Below are 25,783 nucleotides of genomic sequence, written 5' to 3' on the forward strand. Positions count from 1 at the left end.
CGTTGTCCGCTCGGCTTTCCCCACGCCCAGACCACGCATATGACGGATTGCCATTCGACGACGTTGGGACAGTTGGTAGCTGCACAAGCAAACAAACAAAGAAGAGACGGAAACAAAAGGTTGAGTTTCGACCGGAAGCGCTCCATCGAGAGTCGGTCCAGGCTCGGGAATATTGCTGGTGGTGTAGGGCTTGTTGATACCATTTGCCATTTCCAACGATGTTTCCTCGCGGTAAATGTCCTTATTCGCGTCGATAGCTATTCGAGCGAGCCTCAATGCACCTTCTCGAGGCATACTCGTCGGACCCGAGTGTAGCTGTCACTCCCGATTCGTCCAGTTCGGATCAGCCCGTTTGGTGTGACTTTGTCAATGGGAGGCAGACTTTCGTTAGTCAGGGGGGAACAGCGATTCCGAACACTCTCCCGGAGAGAGCCAGCCATCCTTTGGTCGATGTAGTCAAGTTGCCCTCATTCCGCTTAAGGCACGAGCCATGCATCCTATTAATACGGATGTGTGACTGGGAACATTTCAGATGTTGGTCCATCATCTCTGCTTGGAGAGACGTGCATCGTTGCAGACATGCGATATCAAACCTGGGGAGATCAAGCGCTCGGATGTCCTGCTTTGCATCAGGGCGGCTGCTTGGCCAGATGCAAGAGATGGCTGCACCAGGCGGACGGGCAAACAGTTCGTCAGTCCTGCCGAGTGCCGTGAGCACGGTCGAACGGTTAATGTTGACTTCAGAGGCGGCAGGTTAAGGGAAGATGCTAGCTGCTAGCGCCTAGGTAGCTAAGCATTGTACTGGGTGGGGAGCATTTCCACCCGGGCAGAGCAAAGAAACCATCGTCGAAGCCGATGAGGCTGACCGTTTAACCAGGGATAGAGCGAAGGTTCAAAGATGCTCCGAGTAGCTTCGATGACTTGTTCAAGGTAATCTACCTAGGTCAGGCAAGTACTCGAACCCCGGGCCGATGTCACGGAGAAGGCGGCTTGACATTGAGCCGATGCTCCTCCAGGTTGTGGCAATCCACCCGAATTGCATGTGGCGGTGCAATAGGTCTGAGAGGCACAAGGTGCAACGTACAAGGTGCAAGGGCCGACCCAATGACAGCATCAGCTGCCCCGCGCATATGAGCATATGATGAAGCGGGCGTGTGGGACCTTCCTTGCTAACCCCGCCAAAAGGTCCAACCCTTTCCTCCGCCTCCCAACACTGAGAAGCTCAACAATCCCTTCCCTGGATATATCCTCACTTACTACACAAACCACGCAAACCTCTTTAAACCTTATACCAAAGACCCCCCCTAAAAACAAAACATCATGTCTGCCCCTCAGAGCGAAGCCTTCAAGCAGGCTGTCTCCGATAGCAAGAAGCTTACCTCCAAGCCCGGCAACGACGAGCTTCTCGAGCTCTACGGTGCGTCGCTTCCCACGAGCCCCACCACTGTTACCTCGGCTTCTTTCGTAGCTAACATATCATGATGATGCACATAGGCCTGTACAAGGTCAGCACTGGCGAGGACATCTCCAGCGCCCCCAAGCCTGGCATGTTCGACCTCAAGGTACGCAAGCACTACCATCTGGGCCGACCCGAGCTCCCCCTAACCGATTCTGGCACGTGATGGAAAGCTGACGTTTGGTTTGCGTGGGTTGCAGGGCAAGGCGAAGCAGAGCGCGTGGCAGAAGGTCGTCGACGACAACCTCACCCCTGAGCAGGCCCAGGAGAAGTACGTCGCCCTCGTCAACTCTCTCAAGGAGAAGTACGGCTACGACGCCAACAAGGAGCCCGAGGCCGTCGGCGCGTAAACGTTACCGCACTCCAACGCACTGCTTCTAACGACCATGAGAAACGACAACGGGTTGATATGGATTAGCAATGGCTTCCTTTTGCTCGAGTTCATGCCGAGCAGGAGAGCGAGGATCAATATAATGATACCAACGTCAACAAGAGTCATATGTGAACAAGCGCGCACGGGTGGACTCAGTTTTCCCAAGCACCCCAAGCTCTTCCTAGCCTGTCCGGTTCGTCATAGGCCATCGTCGCCACCCAAGGGATCTCGTCCTTTCCATATGCTTGTAGAGGTAGGTTATAAGGAATTCGCAAGCCGACTACCGGTTCGCCGTCCCCCGCATCGTTTGGTGGCAAGTCTGTTTCGAATGTCCCCACCATGGTCGCTTTGTCTGCGATGAGCGAAGGCCACACAAGCACTCCGACTTCCCACGATGCGATCCTGACTTCCTGCGATGCACTTGCCGTTTCACCCCACGCTTGTTTGGAAATATTGGCAGATGTGACTAGGGCCCAATCTATCGACTTCTCGCCGTACCGAATGTATGTCTTGATGTGAGGTGCTGCCCGTTGTCTGCCGGCTTCTTTTACAACTGAATCATCGCTCAACGCTATGGGATGTTAGTTGTGTATTGATAGGTCGAGACCCGTCACCCTACCTTTGCCATTAGGCGAATTGTTTGCCCAGTGACAGAAGATGGGCCGCAAGTAAGCCAATTGCTTCGCCTGTTGCTGGGATTGAATCTTGGTGTGGATTGATGCTCCTGAAGCATAGCCGTCCAAACTTTGCCTAATCTCGTCCGCGGTAGGAAAGATGACCTTGTACGTTGGCCTGGGTGTCGCAAGGGAATTGTTCTTGGATTCGGCTAGGGAGTCGAAGAGGCACCTTTGGAGCCAGCTGTCAGTGGCCCCTAAAGTAGCAATAGACGATATCTGAACCGCAATCTCAGACTTCCCTTCTTGGACCGGAACATTGCGCAGTGCTCTTTTTAGGGCTGGCCATCCCCAGGTTGTCTGCGAAGTGTCGTGAATGGGATGTCGGCCGGGGACGCTAGCAATGAGTGTTGCACGCACACCTAAAAAGTCGTATCTGCGCAGCTTTTCGACCAAGTCTACGAGGATTGGTCTCCGTGTGTTGTACGCTCTGAGGTAGCTCAGCAGATCGTATTTGAATCTTTCCCCTGTTCCGAAAGGATGTCTACCCGCTGATTCGTTCTCGTCAACGACCTTTTCGGGAAGTAGTGGCAGAATTGGAGATCTCCAGACAGCATTGGTCATATTCGTCCAGTCCTTGGCGATCATATTGGCCGTATGTATGATCACTTGGGCTGAGTCGTCATGCCGGACCAACACAATCATTTTCGTGTGGTGAGTGCCAAACATCTCCGGCATGAAAGCCCCGTGTAGCTCAACATTGGGATACGCTCCTGCCTCTTCCTTTTCAACGTCAGCGTTCAGGTCTGTTCAGTGGCTTATACTCGTTATCATCGGCTGACCTGAAGGGCTATGCGATTGGGATCTTCTCTCTTCCAGAAACCGTGAATGATGTGAACTTTGACTAGGTTCCTGGTATCCTCGTCAAAGTGGCTCATGAGAAAGTGAACGTCGTGCAGGAAGTTGAACTCCCAACACTCTGCAATCATAGGATCGCCCAGGATGTCAGCGAGGCCGACGCAGTCGCGGTTGGCAGCCTCGGGGAGATCCCTTATGGTTGTCAGCTGGAACGGCGACTTGATACGCATGCCCGGCTGTTTTCTCTTCATGGGAGGACTTATAGGCCGGTTCAGGGATTCCACATGGTCTGACTGAGTTGTCGGCGGCAGCCCCTCCAAGTCTTCGGCACGTCGCTGTCGTTTGAATGCTCGCTCCATGGCGAAAATAAAATCAATGAGTGATCATGTACGGCATGTATAAGGGGGGTCAAGTTTGTTCCAGGGGAGCGAGATCACTCGAGACGGGGTTGGTGGCTGGGACTTTATGAGGTGGACGGATGGAAGGAGCGAGATGTGCCAAATCGTTGTTCTAGGCAGGTGGCTCCGGCTTAGATCCGTTTAGGCACACAACCGCGGCGTGCTTAGCCCTTGCGGTTACTTCTGTACCCAAAAAAACCATGAAATAAGCCAAAACTTCTTGGACTGGATTTATAGTCAAACAATTGAGTTGCGTATATTGGTATATAGCTAAGAACACCTATCTATGCATTGTTCTGGCAATTCTCAAAGCCACTCGTTGTCTTTATTGCAGCACTCGAAGCTAGTCTAGCAGGGTAGTGACGTTATTGCTTTCGAAGTGCATTTACTGTATCTCTGTTTACTGCCTTGTAAGTGTACTCCAAGCCTACTTGTTCATCTTTCATAAAAATGCCATGGGTTTCCGCTAATTCGCAACTGAATTGAAATGATGGCTTCAGCAATGTATCAAGCATTGCCTCTCTCCTGGCCTCAAGCTTCCTGGCCCGCAATGTGATAGGTTGAGCTTTTGCCTGCAAGCACCTACATTGCCTCCGCCGTATTGATCCCATTTGGGTCGGCTTCACTTTTTCAGAGAAGATGGTTCGTCGAACCTTTTCAGCTGATATGCGGGCCGGCTGAATAGGCTTGGCATCCTTCCCAATCACGCCCTACTTCAAGTTTGGCGGTGCATCCAGCCTTTCTCTTTCATCCCCCCTAGCGGTCAACTCAACATGGATCCTCTTTCCACCGCCGCAAGCATCATCGCCTTGATACAGGCATCGGCGGCTGTTGGAAAAGGATTAAAGATACTCCTCTCTCTTCGTCATGCTCCGGCGGACTTTTGCGAGCTCGTTGATGAGTTGACAGCCCTTCAGGGTGTTATCGAGCAGGTCAAGAGCCCGCTTCAGGAATTGGGGAAGGGAGATGTTGCTCTTCCGGTGTTGAACGTCGCCCCGACGCTGGCTTTGAAACAGGATCTAGAGAGTATACAAGAGGAGTTGCTAGCTCTGTGTCATCGTCTCACGGGAACAAAGTCTGGCGATGAAATGAGCGGGCAACTTCGAGTCTCAATGTCGAGGTGGATCCGAGAGAGAAGTAATGTTGCCAAGCTGAGATGTAAGGCAAGCAAGACCAACACATCTCTAATCCTTTGTTTTGGCGCTCTCATCTCCTCACAAAGGTAAGCGCAAGTTGACTGTTGAAGGCGAGTGCGATTCAGCGAGTCGCTGACTCGAATAGCTCCCATCACGCCAGGGCCATATTGGAAGTTCGCCAGCTCATTGAGGCTTCTTTCATGACTTTGGAAGAGGAGGGCAGGATACATCGACAGATGCAAATCATGAATCAAGCCGACTTGAACGATATCAAGGTCTCTCTCAACCAGATGCTTGCCAAGACTTTGCAACCAGAGGACTCGATGCAAGGAAGAGACCAGCCTTCGATTGTGATGAGCAACGGTCTACGCTACATAAAGACCGGAGGTATCCCCTTTGGGTCAGTCCAGAAACCAGTCGGCCGAAAATGCACATCGTATTGCAAATGTCAATGCCATCGACACTCTAGGCTACAGACACCGACATGGCTACGCTTGATATTGGGGACCCTATTCCTCGAATTCAATAGAAAATCACTGCTGGGGCCCAGAAAGTGCGATCTTGAGACGTGTGATGGAGCACCGGATTCGACACGGATGATATACATCTTTCCCCAGTGGTTCCTCTTGCGTGCCCTGTTTGTCGCTGCTTCACGGGACAGTCTGACCGGAATCGGCTCTTCGATTCACCTCCGTATCCCGCGAATAATCCCACGCGACCAGATGATATCGATTGTGTATAACTTCGACATCGATTGGATAAAAAGAGGAATCATCAACTCAACTGTACTGCCTACAGATATAGATGAGGATGGGAACTCGCTCCTTATGGTACGTCCGTGTGTATCGATATCTGTAGATCGTCCTAGTTCCTTAACCTTATTGCAACGTCTTCAGATATCGCTACGCGACGTCAACTTGACGCTTTCGGAATTTCTGGTCGAGCAAGGATGGCCGTTGCACACTGAAAATGTTACTCGCTGGTAAGCTAGCTTGATCCGGTGCCCTACTACTTGGTTGACGGTTCGAGGTTGACTCGTCTTAGGACCGCTGCCAGCCGCTCTCGCATGCTCTATTATGCGGCGAAGCAAAGCCAGATACAGTCTCTCAAGCCCGAGCATGGTCGGATGCTCGAGCAATTGACGTTTTCTCAAGAGGTTGAAACATCATCCTTGATTCACGATGCGATGCTCGGGACCGTCCCGACATCTTTGTCAGACGCAATCACGCTAGCTCGTTCTGATATTGATGGCCTGGATAGTTACGGATGGTGTCCGCTGCACTGGGCAATCTATCTGGCCGATTACGCTTCGTTCGATATGCTGCTGTATCGCGGTGCGAGTCTCGAGACGACTACCAGGAACGGGTGGACACCTCTGCATTACGCAGCGCGATATGAATCTCCTGGTTCGGTGAGGATGACTAAAGCACTACTCGACGCTGGTGCGAACGTTGATGCCAAGATCGACAACTACCGTGGGTCCAAAGGAGAGACCGCAATCATGTTCGCGTTCGACAACCCTGATGTTGTAGACTTACTACTGCAGAGAGGAAGTGCTCTGGTGGTTGAGACCGACACAAACTGGGTGTGCCCGCTCTCGTACAGGGCTCGCCGTACAAGTAACGTCTCCCGTTGGGATCCGAGGAGGGCCTACTGGGATCGATCTCTCGACTTGCTCTGCAACGCCGGCATGGACCTTAATGTACCGTCCAAACAGAGGGGTTTCGAAGGCAGAACACCCATCCACGACACGATTCTGTGGCGCAATGCAGCGTTGTTGGAGCTCCTGATTCAGCACGGCGCCAGACTCGATGCCGTCGACAAAAAGGGGTCCGGGATGCTCCACTTTGCGGCCCAGAGTGCAAATCAGGAGCTCATTGACATTTTGAGCGATGCTCGTATCCGCGGATTGAACCCTGATCAAGCAAACGCGGCTGGCGATACTCCGATGAAGATTATGACCGCCAGGCTTTATAGCAAGGAAGACTCTAGACAGCCGGGCGAGACGGTGCCGACATTCGACGAGTGGTTGGCTTTTAAGAACATATTAGAAGAGATTCGAGAACGCAATCTCGAGGACTTCTTGTCGGGACGTAAATGCATGGACATTGTCGATGATGTCAGCTCCAGCGGAATTTCGAGCAGCACCAGTGACGATGTGGATTAGTTGTCGACTCAGCCAGATCAAGGAATGGGAAATGCAATACAGTAACCCTTTGGTTCTAGAATTGAGCGTATAAATGCCATGGCGTTCAGGGTCCTTTCGTGGGGTTGAAAAGCCCCCAGCTTGAGTTTACTCTCCCTCGTGGGATGCGATGACGATCCGCACGTGCCACTGGAACAGTTCAGCTCTCGAGTTTGTTGCATGGCAGTGGGTGGTGCGTGGCACGCGTAGTGAGATTTTGAGGTGGCGATCCGAGATGGAGAAGGCTAGGTAAGCAGCATTCTATTCTTATCGCAACCCAGATCCACCTCGCTGCTGCTGCAAGATTGAACTCTGCCCAACTTTCGAATGGCGAAATGAACCAATGTTTAGTGGGGGCAGATCGAGCAGGCGGGCAGCTGGCACCACAAGTTCCCGCTGTTCTCCCACACTCTCCGCTTCCCGCCCGCCAGGCTTTGCCAGGGGACACCAAGAACGGACAGCTGGAGGTTGACTGGAGACGGTGGCCTTAGCAAGAACACGCACAAAGCAGCGGTTGTTGCCTCATATTTAAGGCAACGTACAACTCCCGTGTCTGGCTGCGCAACGGCTGGCACCAAGGACCAGAACCAGCCAGAGAACCTGGACCGCGCTACAGAATCTTGACACACGGTCTTTCTCCTGACCTGCCAGTCCTGTCGCTCGCTTTCGCTGGTCCCTTTGCTTGGCTTCCCCCTTTGCCAGAAGCAACCACCCATCTAACCTGCCACCACCACCCTTTTTTCTCCTTCATTTCGACGCCGCTGGACGATTTTCGGGGGGCTTTGACCCAGACGACGAAAGGAACATTAGCTTCTTTCTCGACTTTTCTACCCTCCATGTCTTCGGCGATCTAGAAGGTTTTATCTAAACCCTTTGCAAACCCCTCGAACCACCTCAATCGCGACTTCCGATCCGATCCACACCTATCTGACGCTGCACCTTACCATTGCGAATTGACGACACAACCGCGCTTTGTCGCGCCCTCTGGACTGATTGCGTCTGCCCAGCAGTCGTTATTGGCATCGCCTGACAGACTTTGCTTTCCATCTTTCGCTCCAAAGTCATCGCACTCACGCGGTGCACCCTCATCGCCGCAATGAGGTTATCACCTTTGTTCCTGTTCTTGGGCTCGACCCTCCTTTCCGGGGTTCAAGCAGCAGAGGCAGACAAGGATGAACGGGAGAACACCTACTTCAACTCCATGAAAGTGCCGCCAATACTCGAGTTGACCCCGGATACCTTTGACAAGGAGGTTAAGGCCTCGCAGTTCATGCTTATCAAGCACTACAGGTACCCGATCATGCTATCGCTTACCCGCCCTTCGCGCAACGTGCTGACGATGGAATAGCCCTTACTGCCCGCATTGCATAGACTATGCGCCGATATACCAGACCCTCTACGAGTGGTACTACACTTCGAAGCCCGAGTCCAAGGAGGACAAGACCTTTACCGAGCTCTACGATTTTCGCTTCGCCACGATTAACTGCGTGGCCTACTTTGATCTTTGCGCTTCCCACAACGTCGCGTCGTACCCTAGCACTATCCTCTACAAGAATGGCGAGCTGGCCGAGTTGATCAAGGGTGTCAAGGACATTGACCAGATCAGCCCCATCATTGAGAAGTACCTCGAGGCGGCCAAGCCCGGAACCAGGCCCCGCAGCCTCGAGTATCCCGAGCCTGGCGACAAGACCTCCCCCGAAAAGGCTCCAGGAAAGGCCGACGATTCGAAGAAGCCTGTGGACGACAAGGCCGACGCCAAGACGGACGCCAAGACTGATAGCAAGGCTCCCGCAAAGGCCGACGAGAAGACGCCGCCAAAGGAAGAGACCAAGGCTCCCCCGAAGGCTCCTCCCGCGAAGGAGGACGACAAGCCTGCAGGCAAGACCGATGCGAAGGCTGATACTAAGGGCGATGCCAAGGGCGATGCCAAGGGCGATGCCAAGGGCGACACGAAGACTGAGACAAAGACTGACGCAAAGGCCGACGTCAAGGCAGAGGCAAAGCCTAGCACCACCTCGAAGGCTATCGCCGTTCCTACCAAGGCCGTCGTTAAGAAACCTACAGTCACACCCAACAAGGAAGGTGCCTCTGTGCCTCTGAGTGCCGAAAGATTCCAGACCTTGGTCACCATGACCCAGGACCCTTGGTTTGTCAAGTTCTACGCGCCCTGGTGCCATCACTGCCAGGCCATGGCACCTAACTGGCAGCAACTGGCCAAGGAGATGAAGGGTCGTCTGAATATCGGAGAGGTCAACTGCGACGTGGAGACCAGACTCTGCAAGGACGTCCGTCTCCGCGGCTACCCCACTATTCTCTTCTTCAAGGGTGGCGAGCGTGTCGAGTACGATGGTCTGAGAGGCCTCGGCGACTTTGTTCACTACGCCAACAAGGCCATCGACATTAGCGAGGGAGTACTGGATGTAGACGCTGAGTCCTTGGCAGCTCTCGAGGAGAAGGAAGAGGTTATCTTCATCTACTTCTACGATCACGCCACTACCTCTGAGGACTTCATGGCTCTTGAGCGCATCCCTCTCAGCCTGATTGGCAAGGCAAAGCTCGTGAAGACCAAGGATCCCGTTCTTTTCGCCCGTTACAAGATCACGACCTGGCCTCGCTTGCTCGTTTCCAGAGAGGGCCGCCCTACATACTATCAGCCGCTGACACCCAAGGAGATGCGTGATATCCACCAAGTCTTGAACTGGATGAAATCAGTATGGCTTCCGATTGTTCCTGAGATGACCGCTTCCAATGCCCGCGAGATCATGGACGGCAAGGTTGTCGTCCTCGGAATCGTCAACAGGGAAGACCAGGAGGGCTTCCTTAGAGCCAAGCGCGAGTTGAAGAGTGCTGCCAACGAGTGGATGGATAAGCAGATCCTTCTCTTCCAGCACGAAAGGCAAGAGCTTCGAGATGCCAAGCAACTCAGAATCGATGAGGCCGATGACCGCGGCGACGGGCGTGCGTTGCGTGCGGCCAAGGCCATCCGCATCAACATGGACAAGTCGGACCGCAAGCAGGTTGGCTTTGCCTGGGTTGATAGTGTCTTCTGGCAGAGATGGATTCGCACCACCTATGGCATTGATACCAAGGACGGAGACCGTGTCATTATCAATGACGAGGATGTAAGCACAACCGACGCACACATGCACGTGAACAGCCAGACTGACTTGACTTTTAGAACCGCCGCTACTGGGATACCACTATTACTGGCAACAACATCCTTTTGTCCCGGACGTCGATCTTGGAGACCATTAACAAGGTCGTCTCTTCGCCGCCCAAGATCAAGCCCAAGCTCACCATCTCGAGCTTCGAGAAGATCTTCTTCGACATCCGTGTCACCTTTGTCGAGCACCCCTATCTCACCATGGGCTGCATTCTCGGCCTGGCCTTTGGAGCCTTCTCATGGTTCCGCAGCCGCACCCGCAAGGGCCGTGGCGGCCACTTCCGCCTAGAAGAATCATGGGGCAACAAGGAGCTGATGAAGGAGGGTCTCCTGGGACCCAGCGGCAACGGCAAGGTGGACTAGAAGTTGTGCTTGCTCGAACAGGAGTGGAAGAAGCTGGAGGAGCAGCAGCGGTGCCCTGCACAGCATGATCTTGGCAAGTTGGACTAATGGGAAAGGCCATGAATGAGGCTACGACGATTTGGGGAACATTGAACGTCAAAAGTGTGTGGGTTGTGCTTGTCTTTTTTTTTTCTTGCTTTCAACGAAAGGAAAGCAGAATGACGTACCAAAAACCCAAAGCATTGAGGTGAATACTCACGGAGTTTGACGGGGACTCTTTTTTCTTATTAGTGTTTCTTTTTCCCGTTGCATGTCTTTCTCCTTGGTGCGGGATTTGGCCGATGAGGCCTAGAGGTCTGTATAATAAATACTCCTTTATGTTTGATAGGTTTGGCGGTGGTGGCGGGGGAGGAGAAAGGAGAATACAACGCCTTTCGCGTCTACCTTACGTGCCACTTTGACAGATTATACATTGTTTATTTGACATTTACTCACTAGAACCCTCAACCTGGATCAGTACTTTGTCTTTGGATACGGGGATTTCGACTTTTCTTGGATAATTTGTCGCTTATATGATATGAAGTTCTAAGCTGATAGGGTTCACTGTGGCTTGCGATCATGAGGAGACGAGACATCAGGAGATGTGGGCATAGAGGGAGGATCGGTTGAATGATAGGCTGCTTGCTTCATTGTTACACACGAGACTCTGGACTGAACGAGGTTGCTTTGAAATCCCACCCAGAAGAAATGATTCATTCGTTTCCTCCCCAGCTCTAAATTCCAAACTTCCCGCCCATACACGGACCATCACTGTGTCGTTTGTTTCGGTAACACATTCCAAGATATTGTGTTTCTTGTTCTCTTACTTTTTCTTTGGCGATTCTGGCTGTGAACGGAGAGCCACGGACCGAATCCACCCTCCATCTGTTTTTACGTGTAAATCTCATCAGTGAAGCTGTTGAGAGACAGACCCTCCTTGGCAATATCGTCCACGTCGACGAGGAAGTCGAGCGGCATCTCGACAATGTTGCCGCGCACGCGGTTCAGCCAGTCTTTGACCTCGCGCACGCCGCCTGGGAACTCCTCGCGCACGACGTGGCCGTACTCGACCTTGCCGCGGTTGGCCTCCTCCTCCTCCTTCTGCTTGTCGTCCTCCTTCTTGGCGCCGGGGATGATGAAGTATTTGGAGAAGAACTCGTCATAGTCCTTCCAGGTGCGGACCCGGTCGTTGGGGACGTTGTGGAAGACCTTTGTGAAGACTTCCGTGTTTGTGCGGGCGGTGCCCTCCCAGAGGTCCCAGAACTCGCGGGACATGGGGTCGCGGACGAGGCGGTCGGCGGGGGAGTCCCAGTCGTAGGTGTTGGGTCCGCGCTCGATGGAGGTCCAGTTGTCGTTGGGGCGGTCGCAGGGCTGGTCGGGGAGGAGACCGAGGTGCTTGCGGAAGATTTGGCGGCGGAGGGAGGTGGCGAACTTGGAGGCCGTGTAGGGGCGTCCCGCCATCTCGGACTCGATGGGCGTGGGGTCCTCGATGACGACGGCTATCTCCGAGTCGTGGGTTCCGAGCTGGGAGCGGTCGTTGAGGTTGGCGGAGCCGCAGATGACGAGGTTGTCGTCGGCGATGAGGAGCTTGGAGTGGATGTAGAGCTCCTCGCTGACGAAGGCGTCGAGCTCGGCCTCGGGCTCGCCGTGCCAGGGGACCGAGTGCAGGTCGCGGCCGCTGTCCATGTAGCACGCCGAGACGGTGTCCCAGGTCTGATCCGAGACGCGGGACGCCGCCTCCTGGTAGCGCTCGTACTGGGAGTCGCCGCGGGTGCCGTAGCCCTGACCCTGCTCGCCGTAGCCGGCGCCGACGTTATCGTCGTGTTCGCGGCGGGCATCCTCGTAGCGGACGCCGGAGCGGCCTTCGGCGTCGGCCATGGTGGAGGAGATGTTGATGCGGTCGTAGTTGCGAAGGTTGTAGAAGCGGATGTAGCGGCCCGGGTCGTCGATGCCGCCCTCGGAGCGGAGTGTCTCGATGATGGAGTGTCCGCCGCGGGAGATGGAGTTGTATTGGAACTCCATGATGGCGCGGGTGCCGAGGGCGTCGTCGGCCTTGAGGTCGCCGGCGAAGGCGGGGACGGCGGGCATGGCGACGACCACCTTGAAGTCTTCGCCATTTTGGTGGGCGCGGATGATGCGGTCGACAATGGCACGACCAATCTTGTTGGTGACGGGGTGCTGTTCCTTGCTGGTGGCCGTGATGAAGAACTTTGTTCTTATGTTAGAGCGACATGTGGACGGGGGTGAAGGAGAAAAGGGGGAGGGAGGTGTACCTGGTTCTCCATGTAGACGTAGTGCTGGGCATTGGTGATGGCATGCATGTAGGCATTTGCAATGGAGTGCTCGGTTGGGTGGCCAGCAGACCACTCCGTGCAGCTGTGATAGTCCGTCAGTGACTTGATTTGATAGGATGAGGCTCTTAATTACTAACCTGCGGGTGAGCTGAATGTTGGCAGCACGGTCACCACGGTCGATTCTACGGGGGCCTTCATCTTGGTTGTCGTCACTGACAGCCATGCGACTGATACCTCGGTTGATACGGTCAGAGAGATCGCCAAAGAGGTGGCTGGTATGGCCACCACCGCCAAAGAAGCCACCGCTCTCCGTCTCGTTTTCGGCGATTCTGCCAGCGTCCGCATTCGCGGCACCTCCTCCGAGAGCCTGGTACTTTCCAGGGTTCTTCTTGCCATACTTCTCGCCGTAGATGAAGTTCCTACTCATTGTCAGTATTCAATTCTAGAACCATCGGGACCGCTGGTTTCTAATACGAACCATCTATCAACGAAGTGGTCTGCCAAGTTTGCCACGATGGGGCCGCTCAAGCTGAGACTGACATCGGACCAGCCCATACGAGAGCTCTTGGTGCGGTCGACTGGTTGAATGTTAGCACAAACAGGGGCAATTGATCAGCCGTGCTGGCTTACGCTTATTTTGCTCCCAATTGTCGACGTCAGCAAAGTCGTAGACACGGGCGTTGTTGTAGTCTTGGCCGGGGAAGATGACGGCATCCAGGTTGCCGGGGTGAGCGTCCGCGATGGGATGGCCTATTTCCATTAGAGACGGCTCCTGGGGACCTGAAAGATGCTTTCGACTTACTGTTGGTATCCCATCTACCAAAGCCTACGATGCTATTAGTGAGTGGCGTGCGTGCTTGGCATCATGACTTACACATATCGAGACCTCCCATGAAGGCAATCTTGCCGTCAATCAGGCAGAGCTTCTCGTGGTGAGCCCAGAATAGGGTGACTCCATCGGTAGCGGTACCGTAGATGGCCTTGATGGCATCACCGGAAGCCTTGGAGAGAGTGAAGGTGTTGACGTTCATGTTGGCGAAGTTCTGCTTGAGCTCAGCTTGGAAGTCGTATCCGGTGGGCACATGGTCAGGGTGTCGAAACACGCCAATGTTGGGATGAAGGCTTTCCAGGTAGGTCCTTGTGTGCTTGATGAGAGTGTCAGCATGACTCGAGTTCTATGGGCACACATTGTTGATATATTGATACAAGTGATGTTGACTTACAGAGGACTTGACTAGTTGACGTTGGTCGTTAGTGTGGCGTTCAGACGACTGCTCAGGGCCGGGGTCACTCACGGGTCAAGGCGGCTTCAACCTCCTTGTAGACGATAATGTTGATCTTGACACCCCTCTCGGCGGCAGCCTTGAGCAGGTTGTCGATGCGATAGCGCTCATTCTGAGAGGGAGGGCGGCGCAGGTACAGCTCTGGGCTCAGCCACCAATCCAAGATGTAAATGCTCTCTCGGGCCTCTGCAGCTCACATGGTCAGAGAAAAATGGTTGATGCTTAGGGGAATTGGTAACATCGTGGTGCAAGCTTACGTTCGATAGCTTCGGAAACGGCCCAGAAGTATGAACATCCGTCGACATACCACTTGGCATTACCAGTAGTTTGCGGCGCAAAGGATTGGAATCTGTTCTCGGCGTGACCGGCGGGATGGTGCTCATGGCACTCGTGGCCTGAGTGAGTGTGGGCGTGTCGCTCATCCCCGAAAAGGGCGTCGATGCCCCGCTCCACCTTGCGAAAGATGTGATCCATGACGGCAGGAAGCTGCTTCTGAGCTGAAATGAGGCCGAAATAGGAGAGTGTGTGAACGCAATGGTGAAAATGAGAAAAGAGAATGTGGGAGTCGTAAGAGTCTCAAACTAAGATAGGTGAGTGTCGTTGAAGGAAGCTTTGGAGGAGGAGGGGAACTCGGAGTTGGTGTTAGGTAAAGGCGGCGATGAAACAGGGTCTAGACAGCGACGTCAGAGGGGTAGGTGCATGTGAGTGCGAGGGGAGTTTGGGAGGTAGCCAACTGCAAGCTGAGATAGCTACGGATACCCTGGGTAGCACCTATTGTCCCCTGGTACTTTGCAGATGGGACCATGCACCTCAGGACCTCTGGACCCAGGTAGATGCGGTGAAGGCAGCTGAAGGTGAGACGACACCAGCGGATGGTCCGTGTGTCCGAACTCCCGTGAGTGGGTGGCCTTGAATGCTTGCACCTATGGACCTGCAACGCCTTACCTTCTTGTATAGGTATCTTAGATAGGACGGGAGTCTCTTTTCCCTACCTATCTTAGCTACCTTATGTGAAGGCAATGAGGTACCTGACAGCAAGGTACTGCGAGTAGGTTGTGCAGCCTATCAAAGGCTCATGTCGTGAGGGGGGGGGGGGGGGGGGGGGGGTTCAAGGGTTTCGGTGGGCAGCTGTGATTTGTCCGTCCGAAAGCTGAATAGAAGGTTCAATGCAAAGAAAGCAAGTTTGACCCCATGGAAATACTGACGTTGGAGGGGCAGTGTAGAACGAATACGGGCCATGGAGCAAACTTGGTCAAGTGAGCAAACCGGTGCACTCACCTTACCTGACATAAGTCAATGTGTGCTGCTGCTGCTATACAACTATAGTAAACCCGGCAATACTACGACGCATGCTGCATACAGATGGAATTGGCATCTTATCTTCAGCATCAGCTTTAAGCTTGTTTGCTCCACTTCCAAGACAGATCATCCAGGGGTCGAACGGCAGCTGGGCCAAGCACTCCGACTCGGACACGTGCCGTGCGTTTCCGGAGACAAACCACATCGTAGGGCCGAGTCCGGCTTAAGAAGCGGGTTGAATACGTAGGCATGTTGAGCGTTGATGAATGAGACACGGCTGACGGAAGCGAACATATGTGGAAGCAAAGGGATCCTACATACAGAAACCTGAAAGTCATTGCGGCTGCCAACGGCCTTTCAGGCATGTATCCGTAGGGCCGACGAAATCGGTTCTGCTTTATAGATTGGCGCTGCCAAGGTGAATTGTTGCAGGTGCTTACTTGGCTGAAATGTCACAATCCATCGCGTCCTTCCACTCTATGCGGGGGGCTGTTTCTCTGCCGGCTCCTCTACGCCCCGGCGCCTTGCGCCGGGAATTCCCTCGTAGCGGCTTCCTCTGCCACTGGGCTTGGGCCACCAAGCCGCTAATCCCACCTTAAAGACACCCAGGCTGGACCCAATTGGATTTGGCAGGAGCCATCGAAAAAAAAGAACCTACCTGCACGAGTTGACTCTTGTCACCAATTCTTTCCCGTTATCCTGATAACCTCAACGTCTCTCGAGTGCCCATTTCTCTACTTGTTTCCCGTTTCCTGACACTTTTGGCGAACCTTGTCCATATCAATTGACTCATTGACTCATACGGACAGCTCTCTTGAGCAATCTGACCACCTCACGCTTGCTCACGTCTCGTGCTGAGTCTCTTAAAGCTGAGGTGAGCTTTTTTGACAAATTTCCCCTCATCCAGTATTACAACAGACACGCGACCTCGCTACGCCAACACGAGACAGACATCAAGTTACCCTAACTAACTGACTTGAAAGATACTGTGTGACCGGTCTCAATTGCGTGCATCTAATCACCATCTAGACCTCAGTAGCAGGACAGGGTCAGAGGCCGAATTTGCGCTGTTCCTGCGTTGTCGATCTCTACTAGCTCTTACTTTGTTCTGCTCTGGTCTGGCTTGGCTGCGCAGTTTCTGAGCGATTTAGCCCAATTTACGGCCCCTACCGTATTTCTAACAGACGATACTTTATTGAGACGGCAAAAGAGCACGCTACCTGCGCACGCACGAAGCAAGGGGGCCTTCAAGATGTCCTCAAGCTCGGGGACACCGTATATCTTCTCACCTGCGGACCACACCCACTTGATCCCCTACTTGGCAGCACTACATGCCGGCTGCATCAGCTCAGACCGGACTCTCGCGACCTTCTTGCCCCCTCTGTCACACGAGAAGCTTTTAGGATGGTGGAAGGAGCGCATAGCAGACGTGACTGCAGGCACCCGCATGATGTTGATCCTCCTCGACGAATCCGACCCGGGCAGCAAGTTCAAGGGCACCGAGCTCATGGGCGTCGTAATGCTCTCCATGCCCTACTCCGAGACGGGCCCGTTCCGCGGCTTCGTCGAGAAGCTTCTCATCAGCCCCAAATTCCGCCGGCGTGGTGGCGCCAGGATGTTGATGAGTGTTCTAGAGGGTGAGGCTTTCAGGAGGGGGCGAACGCTGTTGGTAAGGAACTTCGAGCCATTGAACTATAGTCCTTAAGGAAAACGCTGACGGGATATGCTTAGATGCTTGATACCGAGGTGGGCAGCCCGGCAGAGGATGTCTGGAGAAAATTCGGATACGTCGAGGTCGGCAGAATTCCAAACTACGGCATCAGTCCGGCCGTTCCACGACAGTTGAAGGATCAGGTTTTCTTCTACAAGCAGCTCTCGACGTAGGGAATTTCCATTTCCAGAGATTCCACGGCGTTGAGGGGTTTGATGGTCTGTTCTAGATAGTTTATTACAAAGACGGAGGCGACCCACGTCATCTATTGATTCCCTTGCGGACGAGGACGGGGTTTGCAGAATCAAGTGAGATTCCGGTACGCATGACCCACCTTCTCGAGATCCCGACACCGCTGTTTTGAGGTGACCCGGCGTGCGAATAAAGCGTTGCGGGGCCAGTCGGAGCGGCTCGGCGACGGCTCTTCGGGATGATGCAATGCCGACATTGACCTTTTTTGCACTTCAACGACTTCGGATCGAGAACGTCGTGGAGGCAGGGTTGCGTGGGCGAAGGCTTGGCAACCAGATCGGTGACAGAGGTGACAGCTTACCAATACTGTCGATCGGTGCCGTGATCGAACCCCACCTTGGAATCGGGGTATCTGGGCACACTCACCTTTCCCAGCCGGGACCGAACTATTGCTCTTGGATGCGTGAGACGGCGAAGCTCGTTGGTTGAACGTCTCGGTGTGCACAAAGCCCGGAAAGCACGCCATATACCCACATTCAGATATCACGGGATTTCAATGGTTATCAGTGATCACAGGCGCGGCACTTGGAGAACTGCAAGTTAGGCTCGTGGCAGAATGAGAGAAAGAGGGGAATATGTAAAGGCCAGGGGATCTCCCATCTCTTACAATCCCGAGACAGTCCTTGCCAAATAACTTATACACCATATCTACTCGGGTAGAATCAAGACAAAACTCAACGTCCCACATATCATAATTCACAGCAAGTCTTAAACAGGAACCATCTCACACTTCATTCAACATGTCCGCAATTCAAAAGAACGTCGAGGCCGCCTCGGAAACCTACTCGTCGACCTTTGACAAGGGCCACCTCGCCCTCCCGCCGGCGAAAAAGTACCTCGTCCTGACGTGCATGGATGCCAGGATCGATCCGGCGCGGGCTTTTGGTATCGAGCTGGGCGATGCGCACGTCATTCGCAATGTAAGCCATATATACCTCACGAAAAGCAAGCATTCACGCTAGATCCGCCTTGGCTCACCATGAGATGGAAAATTCTAGGCCGGCGCTTCAGCCGTAGACGCGATCCGCAGCATCGTCATCTCGCAGCAGCTCCTCGGCACGCACGAGATCGTCCTGGTCAAGCATACGGGCTGCGGCATGTTGACTTTCAAGAACGAGGATGCGTTTGGTCTCGTTGAGAAGAATCTTGGGTGAGTTGCCATGTTCGCATCATCTCTTTTATTGCATTAACGTGCTTTGGTCAGTGCCGAGGCTTCCTCGGAGGCGGCGAGCCGTATCCCAGACTTCCTCCCCTTCCCGGAGCTGGATGCGGCTGTCAAGAAGGATATTGAGTTTATCAAGGCGTCCAAGTTGGTGCCGGAGAGTGTTACTCTGAGCGGATGGGTTTATGAGGTTGAGACGGGGAAGACGAGGCGTGTTGTTTGAGGGTTGAGGGCTGTCGGTTTACTAGGTATTTTGGTGGGCTGGAGGGCGTGGAGAGGCGTTTGATTGTGTTGGTGCCTCAGGGAGTACTTGAAAGTCATTTTGAGATATGAATGGGAGTGTGAGTGAAGAGATGATACGGCGATATGATTAGTTATTTCGGATTCGGTCAACTTATGCCAGAAATGACATTATGGTTCTTCCTGCTATTGAGGCTATATCAATGCTTAATTACCGTAAGGTACTTTAGGTAGGTAGTATATAAAAAAGCTGGTGAGTGAAAGTTGACGGGTTGTGTCTTGCTTGGGCTTAAGGTTGTGGGTCTGGCTGGCAGCTCCCGCTGGTCTGGTCTTGTGCGTAAATCTAGTGCCACCGCGACACCTCGATTGGACAGGCGGGGGGCAGAGGCAGAGCGTGCAGCTGGCAGGTACCGGGAGGTAAGGTACGTGCTTTTCCCCCGCTCGCGCCGGTACTCTGGCGCCACGCCGTAGGACGGGAGGTGGTAGTGGCCGCGAAGCACAGCAAGTAGGAGGGCCTGAGGCAGTAAACAAAGGGGAAAAGGCGCCAAGGGCCCCGACGCGGTCCAGTCAGAAAGAGCAAGGAGGTGTCGCGACTCCATTTTCCTTCACCCGTCAGGTTCCCAATTTGTTTACTTGCCCAGGTGCCAAACATCAACATCCCAAAAAGGGTTGCTACCAACAACAAGGAAAATCATCCCGTCGCCCAATCTAGTCCCGACAAGATCGCAACACACAAACTCTCTTCACCATACCCTCCTTTCAATGTAAAAAGACCCTGCTCGAGCTGGCACACTCGCTCCCCTCCTCCCTCTCTTTTTTCTTATCAACTTTCGTGCCAATTGCGCGCCTGGTCCGCCCAGCTAGCCGTTTCGGATCAAATCTTGTCGTACCCTCCTCGTCCTTGTCTCGCCGAGCGATTCCTCGACCGTTTCCTCCATCACCACGTGTACCGACTACTACCGCGTTCCGAAATTTCTCGTGTTCCTCCCCGCGCCTCGGGGAGCGCATATTGTACAAGATGTCGTCCGACGAAGCGTCCGTGTTTAGTATGGGAGAGGAGTCCGACTTTGCGCCTGCAGTATGTTTGCTTCCTTTTTTCTGTCTGCAGAGTATTCCTGTCTCTGCCGGGACCCCTTAACTTTCACCCTCGTGCCCCTCATCGCAATCCGGGGAAAGAGCAGTCGTCGCGCCTGCCTCATCATGGGCCGTACCCAGATCTGGCGGTGCGCCGCGCCTGCTCTGCCTGCCCTTCACATTGACAGACTCTCGTTTGTCGCAAACCTTTCAGGAGGGCAATTCATAGCCGCGAGAATATTCTTCACGACTGCCCTCCGTCTACTTGCGCGAGCTCTTCACATTCCCAACCCCTACCAGCGGTCAAATTTCTGGCACCTTGCTACCTCCTGACCACCGCACCTCCTCTGCCCTCCCGGCAAGATGCCGATCCTACAGCGACCCAGCCAGTTGCTAACTGCTCCTCGGATCATCACGCGACCCAGTACTGACCCGTCACAGAAGCCCAAGGCAAAGGCAGCTGCCGTCAAGAAAGCGCCAGCGAAGAAGCTGACGCAGACTACACTGAAGACGAAAGCTGTACCCAAGAAGCGCGCGAAACCCGAGAGCGACGACGAAGATGGCGCCTCAACTTTCTCTAACACCCCGCCTAGCGCCAAGAAGCTTAAGAAAGCCCCCGCTGCGAAGAAGTCCAGTGGAAATCCCCTCTCAGAGATCGAGAACGACAGCGTGATGATCGACGACGAGGAGCCTGCCGCGCCAAAGACCAAGAAGAATGCCACCGATACCTACCAGAAGCTCACCCAACTGGAGCACATCATCAAGCGTCCCGATACCTACATTGGTTCCGTCGAGCCCACTGAGCAACCCATGTGGGTTTTCAACAAGGAGACGAAGCTCATGGAGTACCGCAAAGTCACATTCGTCCCTGGTCTGTACAAGATTTTTGACGAAATTCTTGTCAACGCCGCCGACAACAAGCAGCGCGATGCCACCATGACTACCATGAAGATTACCGTTGATCGCGAGGCAGGCGAGATCTCCGTTGAGAACAACGGTAAAGGCATTCCCGTCGAGATTCACGGCAAGGAAAAGATCTACATCCCCGAGATGATCTTCGGTCACCTCTTGACTGGTTCCAACTACGACGACGACGAGAAGAAGACGGTCGGTGGTCGCAACGGTTACGGAGCCAAGCTGTGTAACGTCTTCAGTGAGCAGTTCACTCTTGAGTGCCAGGACTCCAACAACGGAAAGAGATACAAGCAGGTCTGGACCGACAACATGAGCAAGTGTGGCAAGGCGAAGATTTCCAGCAGCAAGACTAGCGACTTTGTCCGCGTCACCTTCAAGCCTGACTTCAAGCGCTTTAGCATGACAGGTATCGACGATGATCTGGAGGCTCTCATCAACCGTCGCGTCTACGACATGGCGGGTACTGTTCGCGGTATCAAGGTGTACTTGAACGGCACCCACATCAAGCTCGCGTTCAAGGGCTACTGTGAGATGTATGCCAAGGCCATCTCCAAGGAACGTGGCGCAGAGGAGGGCGTCGAGCCCAAGGTCGTTGTCGAGGTTGACAAGACCGATGCGCACCCCCGATGGGAGGTTGCTTTCACCGTGTCAGACGGCTCCTTCCAGCAAGTTTCGTTCGTCAACTCCATTGCCACAACGTCAGGTGGTACACACGTCAACTATGTTGCCGACCAAATCACCGGCTCGTTGCTCAAAACTCTCGACAAGAAGAAGAAGGGCCACGCCCTCAAGCAGAACCATATCCGCAATCACATCTTTATCTTTGTGAACTGTCTTGTCAACAACCCAGCCTTCACTTCCCAAACAAAGGAGCAAATGACCACCAAGGTCAGCCAGTTTGGTAGCAAGTGTCCGCTCACTGAGGAATTCCTAAAGAAGATCGCCAAATCAGACGCAATCCAAAACATCATCGACTTTGCCGAGAAGAAGGCGGACAAGATGATGGCCAAGAGCGACGGAAATAAGCGATCCCGCATCAGCAACGCGAAACTAGTTGATGCTAACTTGGCTGGCACTCGCCACGGCCATGAATGTACACTCATTCTCACGGAAGGTGACTCTGCCAAGAGTTTGGCTGTCGCCGGTCGTGCGATCCTGGATCCCGATCGCATCGGAGTTTTCCCCCTTCGTGGTAAGATGCTCAACGTGCGAGATGCGTCCATCGACCAGATTACGAAGAACGCCGAAATCCAGAACATCAAGCAGTTCATGGGTCTCAAGCACAAGCAGACATACACCGACACCAAGAGTCTGCGATATGGTCACCTGATGATCATGGCCGATCAGGATCACGACGGTTCTCATATCAAGGGTCTTCTCATCAACTTCTTGCAAGTCCAGTACCCGTCCTTGCTGCAGATTCCCGACTTCTTCCGGGAATTTATTACTCCTATCGTCAAGGTCTGGCAGGGACCCAATCCGAAGAAACCCCAACGCCTCAAGTCATTCTTCACTCAACCTCAGTACGAGGAGTGGAAGGATAACAACAGGAACGATCTTTCCAGGTGGCACTACAAGTACTTCAAGGGTCTGGGTACCAGTTCAAACGAAGACGCCCAAGTCTACTTTACCAACCTTGATGACCATCTGAAGGAGTTCGACACGATGAAGACTGAGGAGGCCGACCTTTTCGACCTTGCCTTCTCCAAGAAGAAGGCGGACGCCAGAAAAGAGTGGCTCGGAAGCTTTGTGCCCGGTACTTTCCTCGACCAGTCTACCAAGACCATCTCGTACACCGACTTTGTCAACAAGGAACTCATCCTCTTCTCCATGGCTGATAACATGCGTTCCATTCCTTCTGTTCTAGACGGATTGAAGCCCGGTCAACGTAAAGTCATGTACGCCTGTTTCAAGAGGAACTTGGTCAAAGATCAGAAGGTCGTTGAATTGGCCGGTTACATTTCTGAGCAGACTTCTTACCACCACGGTGAAGTATCTCTGCAGCAGACCATCATTGGACTCGCCCAGACCTTTGTGGGTTCAAACAACATCAACTGCTTAGAGCCCTCCGGAAACTTCGGTTCCCGACTTGCCGGTGGTTCAGATGCTGCCAGCCCTCGTTACATTCACACGAGACTGTCGCCATTTGCAAGGAAGATCTTCTCTCCCCTCGACGAGCCCAACCTGGACTCCCAGTACGAAGACGGAAAGAGGATTGAGCCCAAGGTCTACGCACCAATCATTCCCATGGTTCTTTGCAACGGTGCTGACGGTATCGGTACTGGTTGGAGTACTTCCATCCCCAATTACCATCCAATTGACATTGTTAACAACCTGAAAAGACGCATGGGTCGCCTCGATGGTGAGGATGGCGAGGATGGCGTGTTCCAGACCATGATGCCGTGGTTCCGTGGCTGGAAGGGCACCCCTGAGCAGGCCGAGAAGGATCGCTATAAGTTCAACGGTATTTGCGAGCTTGATGAGAAGACTGGTGAGGTCATCATTACTGAGCTTCCTATCCGCATGTGGACAGATGATTTCAAGGCCAAGCTCGAAGAAGTCATCAGCGGTACTAAAGGCCCAGTTTGGATCAAGGACTACAAGGAATTCAACGACCACAAGAACGTCCACTTTGTTATCCAAATGGACGACAAGCAAGTCAAGGACGTTACGAAGGACGGCCTCATGGAGCGTTTCAAGCTCTCCAAGCAGGTCGCAACCTCCAACTTGGTCGCCTTTGATACCAACGGTCAGATTCGAAAGTACGAAAAGGTGGAAGACATCTTGGAGGAGTTCTATCACTATCGTCTCGATATGTACGCCCAGCGCAAGAAGCATTGGCTGGGTGTCTACCACTCAGACTTCAGAAAGCTTTCTGAGCAAGCCCGCTTCATCAGGGAAATCATCGACGGCAAGCTCGTCGTTGCGAAGAAGAAGAAGCAGGTTCTCGTCGAGGAGCTCGCCAAGCGCAAGTACGAGCCTTTCCCCAGAAACAAGGACAAGAATGTCAAGAAGAAGTCCACCGACGAAGACATGGAGGGCAATGACGACGGTGAAGAGGAGGAGGCCGACGAGCAGACGAACGGCTACGACTACTTGCTTTCTGTTAGTATCCCCTGACCTCACTTACCAAATCTCGTCACTAACAATTATCTCTAGATGCCCATTTGGAACTTGACTTATGAGCGTCTTGAAAGACTTCAGAAGCAAATTGAGAACAAGAAGGCCGAGCACGATGCACTTCTTGCTCTTAGTGAGAAGGACCTCTGGTCAAAGGATCTCGACGAGTTCGTGGCCGAGTGGGAGACCCAGATGGCCATGGACGCTGAAATCCAGACCAACATTCGGAGACTCGGTAGGCGAGTGTCTAAGAAGATTGGTGCTGGCAAGGGTCGGAAGACGAAGAAGGAGGACGATGACTACGCACCCGGGGAGAAGAAGCGTCCTGGGCCCAAAGCCAAGGCTGCCGCCAAGGTCACCGAGAAGGCTGCTGACAGGTTCGCCGCCATGTTCGAGAAGGACAAGACGAAGCCAAAGAAGGAGGACGCTGATTCGGACGCATTCTCGGACAATGACTTTGCAGCTCTTGGTGGCAGAAAGAATGCTGCCAAGCCCGCGGCTGAGCCGACCCGCCCCAGAGCCGCCGCCACCAAGAAGAAGCCCGTCTACCAGCTGAGCGACACTGATGACGACGACGAAGATTTTGCTAGCCTTGGCAAGAGCACCTCTGCTCCGGCGGAGTCGGCGGTCGAGGACGATAACTCTTCGCAGAGCCAGAAGTCCGCAACGGCCAAGAAGCCTGCGCCCAAGAAGTCTGCACCCAAGGTGGAAGAGTTGCTCAGCGACGATGATGACGACTTTGAAAACCTTGGCAGCAAGAAGACCTCCAGCGACAAGGCCGCATCAAAGTCCGCATCGGTTGAGCCTGCACCCAAGAGCAAGCGCGCCGCTGCAACGAAGAAGTACGTCATTGAGGATGAATCTGACGAAGATGACGACTTTCAGAGTGCTGCCGAGATGAGCGCGTCCCCTGAACCGAAGCCTGCAAAGCCCGCCGCCAACGGCAGAAACCAGAGGGCTGCGACCACCACCAAGAAGTCAAAGTACGTTATTGACGATGAATCTGAGGAGTCCGAGGTGGAGGAAAACCACATTGGAGACATTGGTTCTCTGGTCCGCGGAATCGGCGCGCCCAAGTCAGAGACTGAGAAAGGCCGACTTAGTTTGTTCGCCATGAACCGTCCTGACAATGGGCGTGACTCCACCTTGCCCAAGATCAAGACTAAGGCCTCGAGGACCTTTGACGACGATAGTGTCGACGATACCAACTACGAGATGCTGGCTCGGTCGTCTCCTCATAAGACCTTCAACAAGGGCGACGACATTGACAGCTTCTTGAGCGATGACGGTGCTCCTGCCACCAAGGGTTCCAAGGCAAAGGACTCCAAGGCTGCTCCTGCTGCTGCAGTGGCCAAGAAGGCTCGCGGTCGTCCCGCTGGAGCGAAGAACAAGGCCAAGGACGCCGAAGCAGCACCAGCACCCAAGGCGAAGCCCAAGGCAAAGGCAGCTCCCAAGCCGCCTACGCTTTCACCCGCCGCCAAGGCCTATGCTGCTAAGAAGGCGACGAAGCGTGCGGTGAGCGACGACGAGGATGATGATGTTGACATGGAAGACCCTGAGTCCCCGCCTCGTCCCGCTGCTCGAAGCAGACCTGGGCGCGCGGCTGCGACCAAGGCGAAGGCGAAGCCCACCTATGTCATTGAGGATGACAGTGAGATGGACGTCGACCAGAGCGAGGACCCGTTCGACATGGATGATAGTGATTAGGGGAAAGGCCCGGGGTTAAATGACGCGTAAGCGCGTACATGTGCTGTGTATACTGAGCCAGGTTAGGCAATGGGGTTTAACGGCGGGAGGTTTCACGGAAGGACAGATATTACTGCTGCAACCTTTCTACTTTGCTATTTTATTGCTCGCAATTGTTTATTT

At 53.7% G+C, this 25,783-nt stretch overlaps 9 protein-coding genes across 9 annotated transcripts; 6 read left to right on the top strand and 3 right to left on the bottom strand.

The window, feature by feature from the left end:
• Positions 1 to 1,320: 1,320 nt before the first annotated feature.
• CLUP02_17497 (acyl CoA binding protein) lies at positions 1,321 to 1,806 on the top strand (the record flags this gene model as incomplete). Its single annotated transcript, XM_049296406.1, has 3 exons — positions 1,321 to 1,417; positions 1,495 to 1,562; positions 1,657 to 1,806. 3 exons carry the CDS (start codon positions 1,321 to 1,323, stop codon positions 1,804 to 1,806), a joined length of 315 nt encoding a protein of 104 aa, XP_049137630.1.
• A 175-nt stretch (positions 1,807 to 1,981) lies between these two features.
• CLUP02_17498 (tyrosyl-DNA phosphodiesterase) lies at positions 1,982 to 3,660 on the bottom strand (the record flags this gene model as incomplete). The annotated part of the gene is made up of 3 exons (XM_049296407.1): positions 1,982 to 2,400; positions 2,449 to 3,226; positions 3,286 to 3,660. The coding sequence occupies 3 exons, from the start codon at positions 3,658 to 3,660 to the stop codon at positions 1,982 to 1,984; spliced, it is 1,572 nt and encodes a 523-aa protein (XP_049137631.1).
• An 812-nt stretch (positions 3,661 to 4,472) lies between these two features.
• Positions 4,473 to 7,002, top strand: CLUP02_17499 (uncharacterized protein; the record flags this gene model as incomplete). The annotated part of the gene is made up of 4 exons (XM_049296408.1): positions 4,473 to 4,921; positions 4,981 to 5,665; positions 5,732 to 5,817; positions 5,880 to 7,002. 4 exons carry the CDS (start codon positions 4,473 to 4,475, stop codon positions 7,000 to 7,002), a joined length of 2,343 nt encoding a protein of 780 aa, XP_049137632.1.
• Positions 7,003 to 8,116: 1,114 nt separating this feature from the next.
• CLUP02_17500 (thioredoxin) lies at positions 8,117 to 10,546 on the top strand (the record flags this gene model as incomplete). Its single annotated transcript, XM_049296409.1, has 3 exons — positions 8,117 to 8,310; positions 8,369 to 10,142; positions 10,199 to 10,546. The coding sequence occupies 3 exons, from the start codon at positions 8,117 to 8,119 to the stop codon at positions 10,544 to 10,546; spliced, it is 2,316 nt and encodes a 771-aa protein (XP_049137633.1).
• Positions 10,547 to 11,455: 909 nt separating this feature from the next.
• CLUP02_17501 (uncharacterized protein) lies at positions 11,456 to 14,615 on the bottom strand (the record flags this gene model as incomplete). Its single annotated transcript, XM_049296410.1, has 10 exons — positions 11,456 to 12,772; positions 12,838 to 12,940; positions 12,996 to 13,277; positions 13,337 to 13,436; positions 13,489 to 13,608; positions 13,661 to 13,684; positions 13,733 to 14,003; positions 14,082 to 14,092; positions 14,154 to 14,327; positions 14,399 to 14,615. The coding sequence occupies 10 exons, from the start codon at positions 14,613 to 14,615 to the stop codon at positions 11,456 to 11,458; spliced, it is 2,619 nt and encodes an 872-aa protein (XP_049137634.1).
• Positions 14,616 to 15,535: 920 nt separating this feature from the next.
• On the bottom strand, positions 15,536 to 15,805 carry CLUP02_17502 (uncharacterized protein; the record flags this gene model as incomplete). Its single annotated transcript, XM_049296411.1, has 1 exon — positions 15,536 to 15,805. The coding sequence occupies one exon, from the start codon at positions 15,803 to 15,805 to the stop codon at positions 15,536 to 15,538; it is 270 nt and encodes an 89-aa protein (XP_049137635.1).
• Positions 15,806 to 16,692: 887 nt separating this feature from the next.
• On the top strand, positions 16,693 to 17,324 carry CLUP02_17503 (acetyltransferase; the record flags this gene model as incomplete). The annotated part of the gene is made up of 2 exons (XM_049296412.1): positions 16,693 to 17,109; positions 17,172 to 17,324. The coding sequence occupies 2 exons, from the start codon at positions 16,693 to 16,695 to the stop codon at positions 17,322 to 17,324; spliced, it is 570 nt and encodes a 189-aa protein (XP_049137636.1).
• A 575-nt stretch (positions 17,325 to 17,899) lies between these two features.
• Positions 17,900 to 18,788, top strand: CLUP02_17504 (carbonate dehydratase; the record flags this gene model as incomplete). The annotated part of the gene is made up of 4 exons (XM_049296413.1): positions 17,900 to 17,942; positions 18,106 to 18,323; positions 18,402 to 18,553; positions 18,608 to 18,788. 4 exons carry the CDS (start codon positions 17,900 to 17,902, stop codon positions 18,786 to 18,788), a joined length of 594 nt encoding a protein of 197 aa, XP_049137637.1.
• A 1,454-nt stretch (positions 18,789 to 20,242) lies between these two features.
• CLUP02_17505 (topoisomerase IV) lies at positions 20,243 to 25,621 on the top strand (the record flags this gene model as incomplete). Its single annotated transcript, XM_049296414.1, has 2 exons — positions 20,243 to 23,899; positions 23,954 to 25,621. 2 exons carry the CDS (start codon positions 20,243 to 20,245, stop codon positions 25,619 to 25,621), a joined length of 5,325 nt encoding a protein of 1,774 aa, XP_049137638.1.
• Positions 25,622 to 25,783: the final 162 nt, after the last annotated feature.

The sequence above is a fragment of the Colletotrichum lupini genome, chromosome 10 (genome assembly GCF_023278565.1).
Source record: "Colletotrichum lupini chromosome 10, complete sequence".
In the NCBI taxonomy this organism is placed as follows: domain Eukaryota; kingdom Fungi; phylum Ascomycota; class Sordariomycetes; order Glomerellales; family Glomerellaceae; genus Colletotrichum; species Colletotrichum lupini.